We start from the raw sequence: 17,182 nt of genomic DNA, 5'->3' as shown, positions 1-17,182 counted from the left end.
TATATCTTCGGAGTTGGGCTTGAAGAAAGCCTCGGTGCGGCCCCCGGCACTGTAATTAGTTGTTCACGCTGTTGAAGTTGTGTTTGCATCTCGGGGTCCGCGAGTCCCGGGACAGCCACGTTGTGTGTCCGCGACGGCGCTGAGTGCAAAGGAAGATGGATTGTGAGGCATTTGCTGCTTGCAGTTAAGCCACCTGTGGTTTCGTACGGACTTGTCACAGTGCTTGTGTTTCTTGGCCTGTGTTGTTAGAACTACGCCGGTGTGAAAGATGACGTCCCTAGCCCAGCAGCTCCAACGACTCGCCCTCCCTCAAACCGATCCCAGTCTCTTATCTAGAGATGCAGTTGCCTCTTTGTTGTTTGACCCCAAGGAAGCGGCCACCATCGACAGGGACACCGCCTTTGCCATTGGTGAGCCACCCCTTAACTTTGAAAAGCTCTTTGAAGCGTTTGTTTTCTAGGTGTTGCTGTGATTCTTGTTTTCTCTTATGTCTCGTCCTCTTCCGTAGCAGTCTCTAACGTGGTGATCTATGTTATTAAGGGAATGAGAATATAACAACCTTGTGCTTGGTGTTTGAAATGTATATGGTTAGTGGTAGCTGCAATGTACAGACAAAGAAACAAGATTAGAGAGGTCAACTGATGTGTAAAAAGAAAACAGCTAAAAAGGGAATAGAGGCAGTGGGAGGAGGAGTGTTCTCAGAGGACTGGCCTAGTTAACGTAGGGGGATATCAAAAAAAGAAAAGGAAATGGAACCTGCCATGAAGTACTGTTCTTCTAGTAGATGAGATAGGATTTATCATATATGTTGAAAACTAGAACTCTGTGTTTGGGACTTCATTATACATTATACGTGCTAAAAGATTTCAGAGACTTTTAGGGGTAAGTAAAACTGTAAATGAGGGATAGGATGAGTTTGCTTACAAAGAATTGTTAAGTGAACTGGGTTTTCTTTTAGGATGCACTGGCCTGGAAGAGCTGCTTGGAATTGATCCTTCCTTTGAGCAGTTTGAAGCACCGTTGTTCAGCCAGCTAGCAAAAACCTTGGAGCGCAGCGTTCAGTCCAAAGAAGTGAACAAACAGTTGGATGAAAACATTTCATTATTCCTTATTCATTTGTCCCCTTACTTCCTGCTGAAGCCAGCACAGAAGTGTCTGGAATGGTTGATTCGCAGGTAGCTAATGGAGTTACACACAAATTAAATAGTTGAGAACACTTAGAAATTTAAAGTTGAAAAATTAGATATATTAAGAGATTAATACAATGTGTATTGTGTGAGATAGTCATGCTCTTCTATTTTAAAACTCATTTTTGTGGATATTGAAAAATAGAACTAGTGATGATTTTGTATAAATAGTCTAACCTTATTGGTTCTGAGGAGCTCTTGTCACTTTTGCTACATAGATAGCTTCTGCACACTTGGGTTAAACGGTATTAAACTTTTTTCCCAGAATAACAAAATGGTTTGTGAAAAGGGTAACAATATCCTCTAACATACCATTACTTAAGAATAACAGTAATAGCTAATGTGTTTTGAGCATTTACACACCAGGCCCTATGGTAAACACTTCGCCTGTATTATCTCACTTAATCTTCTAGCCTTCCTAGGGGGAGATACTTTATTATCCCCATTTTACAGTTGAGAAAACTGAGGCTTAGAGGGGTTAAGTTGCCTGAGTCATACACTAGTAAGTGACAGAGCTGCAGTACAACTGAAATTTGTTTCCAAGGTCTGATCTTTTATCTGCTTTGGGAATCATTTCAGTAAATTTATTCAGTTTATCACTTTTTGATACCTTGTCACGGCTTAACACATTTTTGTTTATTCTCTCATTATATGTGCTTTAAAAGTAGATTTCAGTTTCATTAACTAGTGATATGGGATGATGTGAGTCAGGAAACAAGTGAGTCATGAGAATATAATTTAAACTTGGTTCTTCTGATTATCAGAACATTAGATTCATCAGACAAGAAAGGATGCTCAGAAGTCTGTAAAATTTCCCTCTGTTTTCTAGCATTTAATTTTCCCCAAATAGATCATTAGCGTAAAGAGGGCTTTTGCAGTTAATTTTTCATTTGTTTCTTCAGGTAACTTACTTATTTATCCAGCAAACCATTAAGTTCAATACATGGCTAAGTAGGTTGTGCTTGGTTACTGTTTTGAAATAAATGACATAATAAAGAATTAGGCAAAGTTTGGGCATGTAGGTCTGCCTGGAGTAGTTGTGGAAGCTTCATGGAAAAAGGAACATCTTGGCTAGTATTAAAGCCATATGTAAAACTAATAAAAGGCAGGGTGGTATGGTACTATAAGAAAAGTACATGTAAAAGGATAAGAGAATTTAGACAGATATAGAGGAATCTCTTGGCTTGAAGAATCAGAAAAACTTCTTGAAGGAGGAGGTATTTGAGCTAGGTCTTGAAGACTGGGAAGGATTTTATGTATCTGACAGAATTAATAAATCTATATTACTATTAGGATAGAGGGACTGATAGAAAATTTTGTGGTGTTCATGGACTTTACATATATGTGAAGATTGTCATTTGATAATTTTTAATGTTTTTTAAGTAGTTTTTATATATGGTGTTCATTTGATAATTTTTTTCATCCAAAGAAATTAATGCAATTTTCTTTTTAATTAGTCTTTTGGTTTTAGAAGTGTGATAGTTAGGAAAGCTGTGGAAGGTGACTTTGGAGCATGAAGAGAAGCTGAGCTGTGCTGTCTAGTTGACCAGTTGGTTTAAAAAATTGAGGAATAGGGTGTAAATTTTGATTTGAATGTTCAAATATGTAAGAATTGGCAGGACCATGTTGAGGCATACTTGAATGCAAAATAGTTTAAGTGCTTTGTATCATCTTGTTTATAATTATGTGGTTGCTTTTACTGATACTCATTCTAGGTAGTTTTAGCTCACTGATATACAATTTGGACATGTAAGGAAATAGGTTCTTACTAAGTTTTGTGTCAATTTGAATTGTTTGCTTTTTTCCCCCAGGTTCCATATCCATCTTTATAACCAAGATAGCCTTATTGCTTGTGTTCTGCCATACCACGAGACAAGAATATTTGTGCGGGTTATACAGCTTCTAAAAATTAATAATTCAAAGCACAAATGGTTCTGGTTGTTGCCAGTTAAGGTATGGTTGCTAAATGACACATATCTATCTTTTGGTTAAGGGACATAATTTGGAAAAAACAAAGTCAGTGCTCCTGGGGATAGTCCAGATATTACCTCTAACTTCCAGTTAAACAATAATTAATAATATTTAGCTGTTATTTAGTACCTGACAGCAGACTAGGCAATTTACGTATTAAGTTGGATTCTCACAAAACCCCATTTTTGTAGATGAGGACAGGCTCAGAAAATTAAGTTACTTGCCAAAGTTCTTGTAAGTGGCAGAGTTGTGATTTGAATCCTCATCTGATTCCAAAGCCTGTGTCTACTATACCAGGCTCTTTGGCATTTTAAATTTTGGAACTGAAGAGCTTAAAAAAAGTTGGAGATGAAGAAAGGCAGAAAATACTTACAAAATTAAAAGGATATTGATACATTGAAAGGCTTCAGGAAATTAGTAAAGTTGTGAAGAAGATGCTAGGAATTAATTTCCAAATGAATAAAAGGATGCTTGCCTCACACGAAAGGTCTAGGTAAGATCAGATGGCATGCTATTGTAGTAAAACCAACTGACTTACTGTTAGCACCTTGTTTGCCATATAGGAAAGTAGATGTGTGTTGTTAGCTGGAACTTACTGCATGTTGAACAATGTGGTCCAGGTTGGGAGGGGTACAGATGGAGATGAAAGTAGTCTAACAGACTATGGGGCTGTGCAAACTTGGTGGGTGATGATAGTGAGGTCAGTGGACAGAATTAGTAAGAGGGGAGGAATAGGGACTTTTTAATTAGGAGGATTTAAGAATCTGGATGTAAAGCACTAGAACTAAAGAATGTACAAGGAGGCCAGCCTATGATAATGCTTATCAAACCACTCTTCCCAGCATTCACTCTGCTCATAGAACCAAAATCATTTTTCCCTTGATTTATCCCCAGAAGCTGTTGCTTCCTAGGCACTCTTAATTCTTGGTATCTAAGCCCTATGCACCTACAAAAGTTCACTTAATTCTCCGTTTGTTGATTTAGTCAGTATTGAGCACCTAATACATTTCATGTACAGTGCTCGGTGATAGGAATAGTTGTGTAAGTTGGCTGGGTTTCTGGTCTGGTTCTGTTATTGGTGTTAATTGTAAAGCAGTGACAAAACCATATCACATTGACTCAAAAAACCAAATCTAAGCCGGGCGTGGCGGCTCACGCCTGTAATCCTAGCACTCTGGGAGGCTGAGGCGGGCGGATTGCTCCAGGTCAGGAGTTCGAAACCAGCCTGAGCAAGAGCAAGACCCCGTCTCTACTATAAATAGAAAGAAATTAATTGGCCAACTAATGTATATATATATAAAATTAGCCAGGCATGGTGGCGCATGCCTGTAGTCCCAGCTACTCGGGAGGCTGAGGCAGAAGGATTGCTTGAGCCCAGGAGTTTGAGGTTGCTGTGAGCTAGGCTGACACCATGGCACTCACTCTAGCCTGGGCAACAAGCGAGACTCTGTCTCAAAAAAAAAAACAAAACAAATCTAATCAGGAGAATTACTAAGAATGTAGAGAATCCAGATTTAGATAAATATGTATCAAAATGCAACACATGAAAGCATTTTTCACTTGAGTACCTCCACCCTTATTGCTGCCATTCTGTTTTGAATTTCTAAAGTTTGCACAATTATGTTAATCTCATTACCACCACTAGTTATAAGGAGAGCTTATATTTTGTACTTATGAGCTATAGCAGTGTAAAGACTTTGCTAGGGTAGGTACTTTAATGATTGGTTGATAAATAACCTTAATAGTTGGTTCTTTCTGTCAATAACAGCAATCTGGAGTGCCCTTAGCTAAAGGAACTTTGATTACCCACTGCTACAAAGATCTTGGATTTATGGATTTCATTTGTAATCTGGTGACAAAATCTGTGAAGGTGAGTAGTATATTGTTTCATGATGTATAATTCCATGAAAAGACTGCTTACTCTCAATGAAGAAAATGTACCAAAGTCTTCCCTAAAAAAATAGTGCTTTGAAGAAATTCCTTTTGTTAAATGATCTGGTGTTTCGAAGCATGAGCAGTTTGAGAATCAGTCTTTTTTTTTTTTTTTTGAGAATGTCTTTTATCCCCAAAGGTAGAATAGTTTTTCTACAAAAATAGTTGATTCTTAGCCAAATTCTGGTTGCAGTGACTATTCAAACAGAGACATCTAACGATGTCAGGAATATTAGGCAGTTCACTCTCATCATGTTGTATATTTCTTCTATGTTGTGTATGGTAAGAATTAAAATGTCAAAGCCTGAAGTAGTTCGGGGGAGCTGTAAATATTTTGTAGTTTTATCTTATTGGCCTCTGCCTCTTAAATGTGTTTTGTTTATGTTCCTTGTGCCAGGTGTTTGCTGAGTACCCAAGCAGCTCAGCTAAGTTGAGAGTGCTATTGGCCTTTTATGCTTCTACCATTGTGTCTGCACTGGTGACTGCTGAGGACGTATCAGACAATATCGTCGCCAAACTATTTCCATATATCCAAAAGGTTGGCCCTGCTGATGTGTAAAGTAGATTATTTTGTACTTACAAGAATTTTCTTGCTTTTGAAAATTTCATTTAGACATGTTTTCAGATGGACAGTTTATTTCAGATGGTTGATGAGATTTAATCTTTAGATAAAAAATATGACTTTTTTTGTCTTTAAAACTCCCCAAAGTGGAGCCTTAATTAGGATTTTTAAGAATGAATATTGGCTATCTAGCCCTGCCACTACCTCCCAGATCTATTTTCTTAGCAGTCATTTTACTTTCCTGGAAAGAAAATGGAGTAGGCAATCTCTTCAAGGTATGGGTAGTCTTTTGCCATTCTTTTTGCATTGGCTTCTGCTTCTCAATATTTCTCCTTCCCAAGTGCCTTGTTGCCTGATGCCTTTCCAGATGCCCCATGGAGGTACTGCTTTTTGCTTCCTACCAGTATCCCAGCTTATTATCTTTAATCAGTTACTTTTTTCTTCTTCTGTTAGTGATATGATTGAAGTCTCCCTTCCACAGGAAGGTGTTTGCACATAAAAGAAGAGCTTGCTGGCTCCTGTTAGGATGTGTGGTGGATGTCTGAGTTGGGAGACTTTCTGAGATACCTTCTCTCATCCAACAGACTTGTATCATCTCTGTGTCCACTTGGGAAGGGGTCAAGACCTTGATTGTTCACTTCTGAAGAGTGATTGACTCTCTGTGCATTAGGTTGTATTAACTTCTAACTTAAGACATTTCTAATTTGTCAGAGTAAAGTAGCATTTTAAGTAGAAGAAAATAATGTTTATCATTTTTTCTTATATTTAAAAAAATATTTAGGGGTTGAAATCATCTTTACCAGATTATAGAGCTGCAACATACATGATAATATGTCAGATTTCTGTGAAAGTGACAATGGAAGATACCTTTGTGAATTCATTGGCATCACAGATCATCAAAACATTGACCAAGATTCCCACTTCGATCAAAGATGGATTAGGTTGCTTGATAGTGCTCCTGCAGAGACAGAAGCCAGAGAGCCTTGGAAAAAAGTATGTACAATTGAATTGAGAATTGATGCTAGTCAGAAGTGAATGAAATGATTGTGAATAATTTTTTGTAAGATAAGTAATATATATATATATTTTTATATTGTCATTCATTGTCTAGCTTGTAAAGTCAACATCATATATGTACTTGCTTCCTCCAAGGCCATTCCCTCACTTGTGTAATGTTCCGGACCTTATTACAATCCTTCATGGGATTTCTGAAACTTACGATGTCAGTCCTCTTCTGCGTTATATGCTTCCTCATCTGGTTGTCTCTGTCATTCGTCATGTTACTGGTACGTGGTTTTATATTTTGTGTCTAGAAACTTACTTTCTATGATTTAATCCTCATAAAATAGGAACCATATCTTAGTTAATAACTTTTTTTTTTTTTTTTTTTTGAGACAGAGTCTCGCTTTGTTGCCCAGGCTAGAGTGAGTGCCGTGGCAGTTAATAACTTTTGAAACACTTAAAATTTCTCCCATCCAATTGTTTTTGTGTAACTTGTCTATTTTTCTTAAGCAAGAGGCATTTAGGGTAGGGAGTGGGTTGGTTAAAGAGAGATCCTTGTTGATTGAATGATTTCTCAGAATTCTATTTCTTTTTTGATCTGTATTCTTAAGTAGTCTCTACATGGAAAAAAAACTGGAATTATTTTAAAATGCATTACTGAGTAAACCATTGCCTTCTAACTTAATGAACTTTAGTGATTGATTTATAACAAATATCTCATTCATTTGCCAAAAAACAGTTTTTCTCCCTAGAGTCATTGAAAATATAAGACCAAGAAAATTTCACACATAAAAATCCTAATTACAAAAACAAGGCCAAAAAATGAGTTAGAAAGTTATTATTTGTATTATTTGTTTTTACCTTTCAATAAATACATAAAGACAAGGAAGAAACACTTGGTCTTATTGCTACTTGGAGAATACTAAGAAAGACATACCTAAAATTATGTTAGTTGATCAGAAAATAAGGTTATCATAACCAAATCTTGGTTTAAAAATGCATTTCAGAAACTAGCATAAATGAAAGTGTATTCTTCCTATTTTGGTGCTGATGAGTAATGTGGTCCCAGTCTTTGAAGGCAGAGGCTAAAATCAGCTTTGCGTATTTATAGTAAATCTGGAATGGAGATGACAGTTCTTGGTTCAGTTAGGAGATATGTATTGAAACGAAAGCCTGTTTTTAGAGGCAGATTTTTGAGATCTACCCAACTTCACCACTAACTATAATAAATCTGGAATGGAGATGACTATGTGATTAAAGACTGTAATTTTTGGACTTTGCTGTTGTTGTTATAGGTATGATAATACTTGTTAAAAATATAAAAGTTCAGGTGAAGAACAAATGAGGATAATGTATACAAAAATGCTTTGGAAAATGTAAATGCCTGAACAGGTGGAATATGCTTTTGAAAATAGGTGAAAAGCTGGATATCAGTATATATGTTCTAAAATTATTCTTAGATTTTCTGTTCTAAGTAGACTTAATAGTGTTACATGCAAAAATAGTTTCCCCAACTGAGTTTTAATTTGTTACATATTAAGGAGAAGAAACTGAAGGGATGGATGGTCAAATCTACAAGAGACATTTAGAAGCCATACTTTCAAAAATATCACTGAAGAACAACTTAGACCATTTGTTGGCTAGGTAAGCTGTTATTTTTGACATGCTTTTGATTTACATTTTTGTGGCTCAGTATACTTTTCAGGGCTGGTTAGAAGTTTTCCAGTATTCTTTTTTAATGTACATCTTTCTTTGTCTATATCATTTTATTAACTGTAAGTACTTAATTTCATAACTGGCAGCATAAAAAGCAAAAAAGTAGGCCAGGCGCAGTGGTTCACGCCTGTAATCCTAGCACTATGGGAGGCCGAGGTGGGAGGATTGTTTGAGGTCAGGTGTTCCAGACCTGAGCTAGGGCAAGACCCCGTTTCTACTAATAGTAGAAAGAAATTAGCTGGACAACTACAAATATATAGAAAAAATTAACCGGGCATGATGGTGCATGCCTGTAGTCCCAGCTACTTGGGAGGTTGAGGCAGAAGGTTTGCTTAAGACCAGGAGTTTGAGGTTGCTGTGAGCGAGGCTAATGCCACCGCACTCTAGCCTGGGCAACAGAGTGAGACTCTGTCTCCAAAAATTAAAAATAAAAAGCAAAAGTAGTTTTTCTTGATTGTCTTTCATGTTTATAGATTAAAATAGAAAGTTAATGGTTAAGCTAAATTTGGGTTATAACTAAATACAATTTGTGGCTGTTTGAAGTTTTCTATTAATAAATGGATCATTATGCCTGCAATAATACATTACAGTTGATATTAAGTATCAATTAGAAACTTAATACTGAGATTAGTAGTAAAGATTATTTCTTCCTTAAAGATAATTCGGTCTTCCTTTTTTTTTAATTGAAGAGCAACTTGATAACTGAAAAGGCTATAGGCATTGCAGTCAGATGTGGGTTTGAATCCTGCTTATGCCAGTTTCAGTAGAGTGGTGGTTATGGAGGTCACATTGGATCTGGTTTGCCTTTGTGTAACATCAGGCTTATACCTGTCTGCTGGTGGGCATCATTCGTGCCCCTTGCTCAGAGGGTTGGTTAACGAATTAAAGGAGAACATATCGGTGAAGTAGCATTGAGTGAGAGCTGAGGCCCTGGAATCAGACTGAGCTTTTTTTTTTTTTTTGAAACAGGGTCTCACCCATTGCCAGGGCTAGAGAGCAGTGGCATCGTCATAGCTAATAACTACAACCTTAAACTCCTGGGCTCAAGCGATCCTCCTGCCTCAGCCTCCTGAATAGCTGGGCCTACAGGTGCATGCCACCACACCTGCCTAATTTGTCTGGTTTTTTGTAGAGACGGAGTTTCACTGTGTTGTTCAAGCTGGTCTTGAACTCCTGGCCTCAAGCAATCCTCCCGCCTTGGCTTATCAAAGTACTGGTATTACCAGACTAGGCTTTAAAATGTAAAAACCCACTCTAGTTTTTATGGCACAGAAGGGCTTACTAAATGTTGTCTTTTGTTGCTGTTCTTGTTTAACCTCAGGTAAATTGGAAGACTTCTTACCCTAGTTTCTTTATCTGTAAAATAAATACTATAATTTCTACTTTGCAGAGGTATGACAGCTAGAAATAATATTTTTAAAGCACCTAGAACATAGTAGATACTCAATAAATAATATTTCATGTGTGCTGATATTTCTGTTTTCTTTCACAGCCTTCTTTTTGAAGAGTATATCTCATATAGTTCACAGGAAGAAATCGATTCTAATAAAGTAACTTTACTTAATGAACAATTTCTTCCACTCATCAGACTTTTAGAAAGCAAGTAAGTTGTGCGTATGTTTGTGCTTTTCTTTAATGTGTACCTCCTGCTTTATATGTAAAAAGTCACATCTTATAGTAAATTCTAATGAAACTATCCTTTTCTTATTTTTTCCTGTTAGAAAGGAACACATAGGAATTAAAAATATTTGAAATATAAGAGGAAATAAGGGTTTTGTTGGGAGTGTGGAGAGTAGAATTTTTTAATACAGAGATTGATTTCATTATTGGAGTAGTCATAGTAACAAACTTGACCAATGTCACTTTGTTTTATGTATACCATGTATTAGAATTTAAGTGTTAATCTCAGGAATTTTAAAACATTTTATGTCTTTCCTTTATACATGAATGATATATACAGTTAATACCTTTATTAAGAATAATGAATTAAGTCTTTAATTTCTTCCCAGATACCCCAGAACATTAGATGTTGTATTAGAGGAACACCTAAAGGAAATTACAGATCTAAAAAAACAGGAGCATTTTCACCGATTTATTTCTCTTTCTACAAGTGGAGGAAAATATCAGGTATGTTGCTCTTCTCCAGAGGAATTGTGACAATTAGGGATATATTTCTGGTTATTTGAAGAGTTTCAAAAGGAAATTTGCTACTTTATGCCTCTCTGTGGAAAATTTCCTGGAGAAATGAGACTTTGTATCATTTGCCTAGTTATCTGAAGTAAGGCTCTGAGGTAGGAATTGGATAATTGGAGAAAGGCATAATAATTTTTAAATAACTGTAAATGTGATACTTTAGGAAAAATATTATGCGGGAATTTTATATATAATAGTCCTTAACAATTATCAAAGGGTGGTCTCACATAGGTTTCTAGTGTTCCTTATTTTTCTCCTAGGTCTGTGTTTTCCAGTGTACTAGCCACATATTGCTATTTGGATTATTGATTAGAAAAGGGGAGGTGGGCTCTATTTCATGATCATGTTAAAACTTCAGGAATATTCTGGTGGTTCAGAAATTGTTATATTAGAAGTTAGACATGTAAGCTGAAGTTTTTATAATTAGCCTTGAAAACAGAAGGGAAATATGAAGGGAAATATAATTGTTTTAGTTTTGCTCTTCCATAATTAGACATTCATTTTTATAGTGTTGGAGTTCCAAATCTTAGATTGATAGATAGACTTCCTTTTTAGTCTAATTACATAAGTGAACTAAGTTGTCACTTATTTGAGCATCACTACTTGTTATATCATTTAGATGAGTTGCATTCTTTCTTCAGTGAGGTGCTAATATAGTGATTTATTTTAGATCTTTTTACTTTGGAATCAGATATGTAAAGAATACAGATTTACTTCATAGAATTACTTCACTAAATTAAACCTACACATAGACACACAGGTATACACAAAATCAGACCATTAACAATATGAACTTTTTCACCTGCTGTAACTCATACCATGTTCTAGAGGCAAGGATTTTGCTTCACTTTTTGGTTTCTGTAGTTAGTTGTTACCGAATACATTGGGCAGTTTGGGGTGGTTTTTTCTGGTTTTTATTCTTGATCACATGCCACTTTTTATTAAGTGAAATCATTTGATAATTATGTCAAACCCTATAGTTTTTAGCAGATTCTGATACCTCTCTGATGCTCAGCCTGAATCATCCACTTGCTCCTGTAAGAATTTTGGCCATTAATCATCTGAAAAACATCATAAAAACATCAAAGGTTTGTGTCAAACAGCTGTTTGTGATTTTCTTTTTTCCTTGTGATGAACAGTGTAATTCTAGAATAAGAAATTGAAGTTACCATCTAAAGTTGATATTGTTTAATTTTAGAGATAAGTTGAATAAAGCTGATAAGAGTACTTTGGACAAAGATTTAGCATTATATATACCAGTAGTCCCCATTTTAACAACAACCTAAGAATAACTGCTTTCATATGTTTCCACATTGCAAATTACTAGTTTAGCTTTAGTTTAATGTTTTTCAAGCTGGAATTTATAGACCGATTCAAAGAGGTTCATAAATTGTCTGAAAGTTTTTTAGTTTTGAAATTTCATTTTGATAGTCTTAAATTAATAGTAAGGCATATTTTGGGGCATCTGAATGATAACTTTTGAACACTATTCTATGATTTCAGTGCCAGCAGTGGCATTTGTATTTAAAATTTTGGTGGCTCCATATAATAGGTGTAGAGGCTGACTTAATTTGTAAATAACTTATTATAATTTGTGTTTATACCCAGAGGCACTGGTGTGAAGATTCTGCAGTGCTTCCAATAGAAGAGTATTTTCTAAACTTCAGTCATTCAAGCAGTATTTGCATAATTTTTGCTAAATCAGCTTACCACTGATAATTATTTTCTTAAAATTTGTCTTTTAACTTAGTTCAAATGGACTCATTATTTTTTTTTTTTTTTTTTTATTTTTTTTTTTTTTTTGAGACAGAGTCTCACTTGTTGCCCAGGCTAGAGTGAGTGCCGTGGCGTCAGCCTAGCTCACAGCAACCTCAAACTCCTGGGCTCAAGCAATCCTTCTGCCTCAGCCTCCGGAGTAGCTGGGACTACAGGCATGCGCCACCATGCCCGGCTAATTTTACATATATATATTAGTTGGCCAATTAATTTCTTTCTATTTATAGTAGAGACGGGGTCTTGCTCTTGCTCAGGCTGGTTTCGAACTCCTGACCTGGAGCAATCCGCCCGCCTCGGCCTCCCAGAGTGCTAGGATTACAGGCTTGAGCCACCTCGCCCGGCCTTCATTATTTTTTTTATTCAGCCTTCAAATCGTGGATGTGAAGTATATAAACATTTTACTGTAATTACTATAAAAATAATAATGTTCCATCTTGTAATGTCTAAAATTATATACCATGATTTGAAAAATTCCTGGAATAGAGAAAAGTGGTACAAGTACAATTCAACTTCACCTAATTGTAATTGTCACATTAAATTCATTTTAATTTGCATTTTATTGTCTTTATTTAGTGTTTTATATTTGCCCTGTAGATTTTTTAAAATATTTTTTATTTGTTATATCTTCTATATTTTAATCTTAAAATTTTTAATCTTAAAATTTTAATCTTAAAATCTTACCTAATCTTAAAATTGATATATAAGCAATAAGCAATTTAAAGCAACATTCAGATCTGTGAGAGTGTTTCTTTAAAAGTGATTGATATAATATTTAGGTTTGAGAAATGTTGGTTTATTTGATTCATTTCTGATCTGGCATAAATTACGCTTTCACAAACTGCTAATAGGTTTATCTTACTGAATTGAATACTGGTCTTTGTTATGATAGGAAGATTTTGGTGTCTAGAATAAAAAGCATTTTTGAAATCTTGTGTTTCTGGAACTGTTCTAATCTATTATTCATTAACTCTTAATTCCTTAATCCTCTGTTCTCTGGGTTTAGTTAGTTTTTCAATGAAGGACACTATATACATTCAATTTATAGGCTTAAATATTGTGATTAATGTCTTTGCATGTCAGATTTCATTTTCCCTTCTCTATTGATAGTAGGACATAGGTGCTATTCTGAATCCAGGTTGAGATATGTGGCTACTTATTAGTCTTGAGGAAATTTTGGTGGCATTTCATACTCAAAACTTTGACTTAATTTTAAGATTAATTAGTGGGTTTTTTTTCCTGCCATGTATAGGTAGGGATATATTCAGGTTGATTGGCAGTCTTATTTTTCTATTACTGTGAATGAGAATATACTTAGGTTTTTTTTTTGTTTCATTTACTGAAATATTTATTTTTAAAAATAGGATTTCTCTTTTTGGCAGACTGGCTTTGCAGTATATATCCTTAACCTTGTGAAAATCTAAGTAACAACAGTTGCTAACTTTTAACAGTGCTTATTATCTATAAAACACTCTTCTACAGACTGACATATGTTTTTTTAATCCTCTAACAACCCTTTGAGTTACATAGTATTATTATTATCAGACCTATTTTACTAATGAGAAGAGTAAGACCCAGAAACATTAAGTAACTTTAGCCTAAAGTCACACAGCTAGTAGATGGTAGGGCTAGGATTTAAACCTAGACATTTCTTGGTTCTTTAGTCTATGCCCTGTCAATATCTAGGTTCTCATTTTAACAAGTTAAACTTTTTAATTACAAAAATTATATTTGGATTATACATGTTTTATTATACTTCCAGAAACTAGAAAAAGTTTATACCAAACAATTATTAATCTCAGAAGGCCTTTTAAAGATTATCTAGTTCTAGAATGTTCAAGTTCTCATCCAGAGCAGAACCTGTGTTTTTTGACTGGTATTCAGGAGTACTTTTCACAAAACCATGCTTCCTTTCTAGCATAAAGTCTTATGAGGTTTCTAGCAACAACTAAATTATTTTTTTTCTGTTGCTCAGGAGGGTATTGATGAGTCTTTCATAAAAGAAGCTGTTTTAACCCGATTAGGTGATGATAACATAGATGTTGTTTTGTCGACTGTAAGTGCTTTTGAGGTGAGTGAATTTGTTGTTCGTTGAGATGTACAATTATGTTTGTAAATCTTTTTTTGCTCTTCACGTGATTCTCTGCTCGAGGCTAGAATATATTTGGAAATTATTTTTCCATTGGAAATTTGTTCTCTTAAGAGCACAGATTTAAGTCTGGTTAGGAGAAGCTTATAGGAGTAATTAGACTGTGCAATTTGGTATATGTGGAAGTTCTTCAGAAAGGGAAAGTACATTGTGAATTTTTCTATTGTTTGTAATATATTTTTATCAATACCATATACCTTGGGACCATGGAAAATGTCTCATGAATGCCACTTTTGAGAAATTGATCTCATAAAACTTAATTACCCTAGGCTACTTGGGAAAAATTTCTTATAATTCATTATTTTTTAAATTTATAAAAAAAGCACCATACATATTTGAAGCAAATAAAAATTTACTCATGGATATTTATATTTTTTTCTCTCTAGATTTTCAAACAAAATTTTAGTTCAGAAGAGACTGTTTCAAATCTTCTGAATCTCTTTCGAAGAGCAGAACTTTCAAAGAATAGAGAGTGGTATGTATTCATTTCTCTTCGTACTGTTTTTGAATTAATGAAGTTCACTTTTTAATTTTTTTTAACATTTTTTGCATAATTTGGTTACGTGACCCTTTGGTCGTGGTAGTAGAGCAGGTATAAATGTAATACTTTCTTGCTTTATAAAAGTAATAATTTGGGTTTGTGTATGTTCATTATACTGTTCTCTATGTTTGAAATTTTAATAAAATGCAAAGGGAAATATATAATGTATTAAATTCTGGGAAATAGATTGGAAAGGATTTTTGAATTTTCCACTCTATATAATTGTACATAATTTTTACTTTATAATTAAAGATAAATACAAATATGTTAAATAAATTGAAAAATAAGTTCAGAGGCACACAGTACCTTCTATATAAGTATTTAATGACTTAAGGTTGGTTCACTTGGGGCACCAAAAATTTTTACAAGAAAAAGTAACTGAGCTCCTTAGAGGATAAGAGCATATCTTATGTATTTTCATGTCTAACATATGGGTAGATAACTATCACATAGGATGTGCTCAGTTAATTTTTTTTGAATGCCGGAAGTGAATATCTGATTTCCAGTGGAGTTGAGACATCTAGTGTATGTTTTATGTTATAGTTAACCTCTAGGGATTTCTCCTCCCCGAGGTCCCTCAAAAAACTTGACAGGGTGAGCAGTTTAAAATTACTGTCACAGATAACTCCTTCATTGGCATGGATTTGAAGTGATGTCTTGGTTTCTCTGAATATTACTTTTAGTCAGGAGACCAGGATATTGTCATTTGAGCTGAAGCAAAGTAATGATGGATTTTTTGCTAAATTGCAGCCTCTAATGCGTCTCTCAACCAAATATGCTTGCATATCTTTTAGGTACGAGGTACTTGAAATAGCAGCAGACATATTAATTAAAGAAGAGGCACTAAAGGAAAATGATCAGTTGTCAAATCAGGTGGTTGTACATTTGCTGCCATTTATGGTCATCACTAATGATGATATGGAATCTGCTGAGATGAAAATTGCTATATATTTATCAAAGTCAGGAATTTGCTCTTTGCACCCACTATTAAGAGGCTGGAAAGAAGGTAAGAAATTCAGTTGTTTTTTTGAAAAGGTGAACACATTACACTTTAAAAAGAAGATAAGTACAATTAAAAAGTGGCTATATTTGTTACTTGAAATTGTTTATTATGTCATATGCCAGCAGGAAAATTTTTGCTAAGATAAAAACCATATAATGAATAGGAAGCTGACGCAGACTTACATTCAGAATTGAATAAAAAGAAAAATAAAAAGCAAACCTTTGTAGAGAAGTAATAAAATGTTTGCCTAAATTCCTTACTATACCTGACTCTTTACGTGAGCGTTGGTGGCATAAAGGCTCTCTCTGTATTTCAATTTTCTTACAGCTCTTGAAACTATAATTAAAAGCACGAAGTCAGGAAAACTAATTGGTATGGCAAATCAGAAGATGATTCAGTTGTTGGTTGACAATATAAATTCGGGAGATCCTTCTTCAATGTTACAGATGGTATGTATGCTCTCAGAGTACACTTTAAAACACGTAATACCTAGATAGGCCTGAGATAGAAAAAATTGTTTTATGACAATCAAGAGCAACTAGTAATGGAGTATGTTTCTTTTTTAAGGTGGAGGATTTAATAAGCATTGGTGAAAAGGAGTCCTATAACTTGAAGCAGAAAGTGACATTTCATGTGGTCATGTCTGTGCTCGTCTCTTGCTGTTCATCTTTAAAAGGAACTCATTTTCCATTTGCAATAAGAGTCTTCAGTTTATTACAGAAAAAAATAAAGAAGCTGGAAAGTGTCATTAATGCAGTGGTAAGGAGTACAAAATCTCTAGAAAGTTGGATGTTGAGTAAAGTGACAAACTGACCTATTAGCCACAGCAAAACTGAAAATTAGAAGTGGAGATGTTGAGTTTGTGGATACTAGCTGGATAAAATGTGAAGCAGCGTTGCATAGCAGTAGGGTAGCGAATTAGGTGCTCTCTTCCTTTGCAGAAAATTTCATTGAATTATAAAATTTTAACATTGCAGTGTTTTGTATCTGATGGCTGACTCTCCCCTTTACTATCTTTTATTGGGTAATTACCCAAACTACACTTAACTACCTCTAGTGATGAAGAATTCACTTGGTATATTAGTGCTTGAACAAAGTACTATTTCATTCTGTTCCTTTATGAAAATGGATCTTTTATTTTTTAAATTTTAAT

The 17,182-nt window shown here is 34.7% G+C and overlaps 1 protein-coding gene across 1 annotated transcript in view; it reads left to right on the top strand.

Moving 5' to 3' along the window:
- The window catches only part of HEATR1 (HEAT repeat containing 1), a 51,897-nt gene that overhangs the window by 184 nt on the left and 34,531 nt on the right, over positions 1-17,182 (top strand). Inside the window, exons 2-17 of the mRNA XM_012738295.3 lie at positions 250-410; positions 959-1,175; positions 2,999-3,140; positions 4,927-5,028; positions 5,488-5,628; positions 6,434-6,645; positions 6,805-6,938; positions 8,196-8,298; positions 9,863-9,973; positions 10,380-10,497; positions 11,544-11,651; positions 14,312-14,407; positions 14,872-14,960; positions 15,821-16,032; positions 16,357-16,478; positions 16,597-16,788. Coding sequence (XP_012593749.1) covers positions 269-410; positions 959-1,175; positions 2,999-3,140; positions 4,927-5,028; positions 5,488-5,628; positions 6,434-6,645; positions 6,805-6,938; positions 8,196-8,298; positions 9,863-9,973; positions 10,380-10,497; positions 11,544-11,651; positions 14,312-14,407; positions 14,872-14,960; positions 15,821-16,032; positions 16,357-16,478; positions 16,597-16,788 — 2,241 coding nt within the window. The 5' untranslated portion in view covers positions 250-268. The remainder of the gene's footprint in view (positions 1-249; positions 411-958; positions 1,176-2,998; positions 3,141-4,926; positions 5,029-5,487; positions 5,629-6,433; positions 6,646-6,804; positions 6,939-8,195; positions 8,299-9,862; positions 9,974-10,379; positions 10,498-11,543; positions 11,652-14,311; positions 14,408-14,871; positions 14,961-15,820; positions 16,033-16,356; positions 16,479-16,596; positions 16,789-17,182) is intronic.

The sequence above is a fragment of the Microcebus murinus genome, chromosome 19 (genome assembly GCF_040939455.1).
Source record: "Microcebus murinus isolate Inina chromosome 19, M.murinus_Inina_mat1.0, whole genome shotgun sequence".
Classification (NCBI taxonomy): Eukaryota; Metazoa; Chordata; class Mammalia; order Primates; family Cheirogaleidae; genus Microcebus; species Microcebus murinus.
The sequence above is the reverse complement of the archived record's forward strand: the minus strand, read 5'-3'. Positions and strand labels throughout refer to the sequence as shown.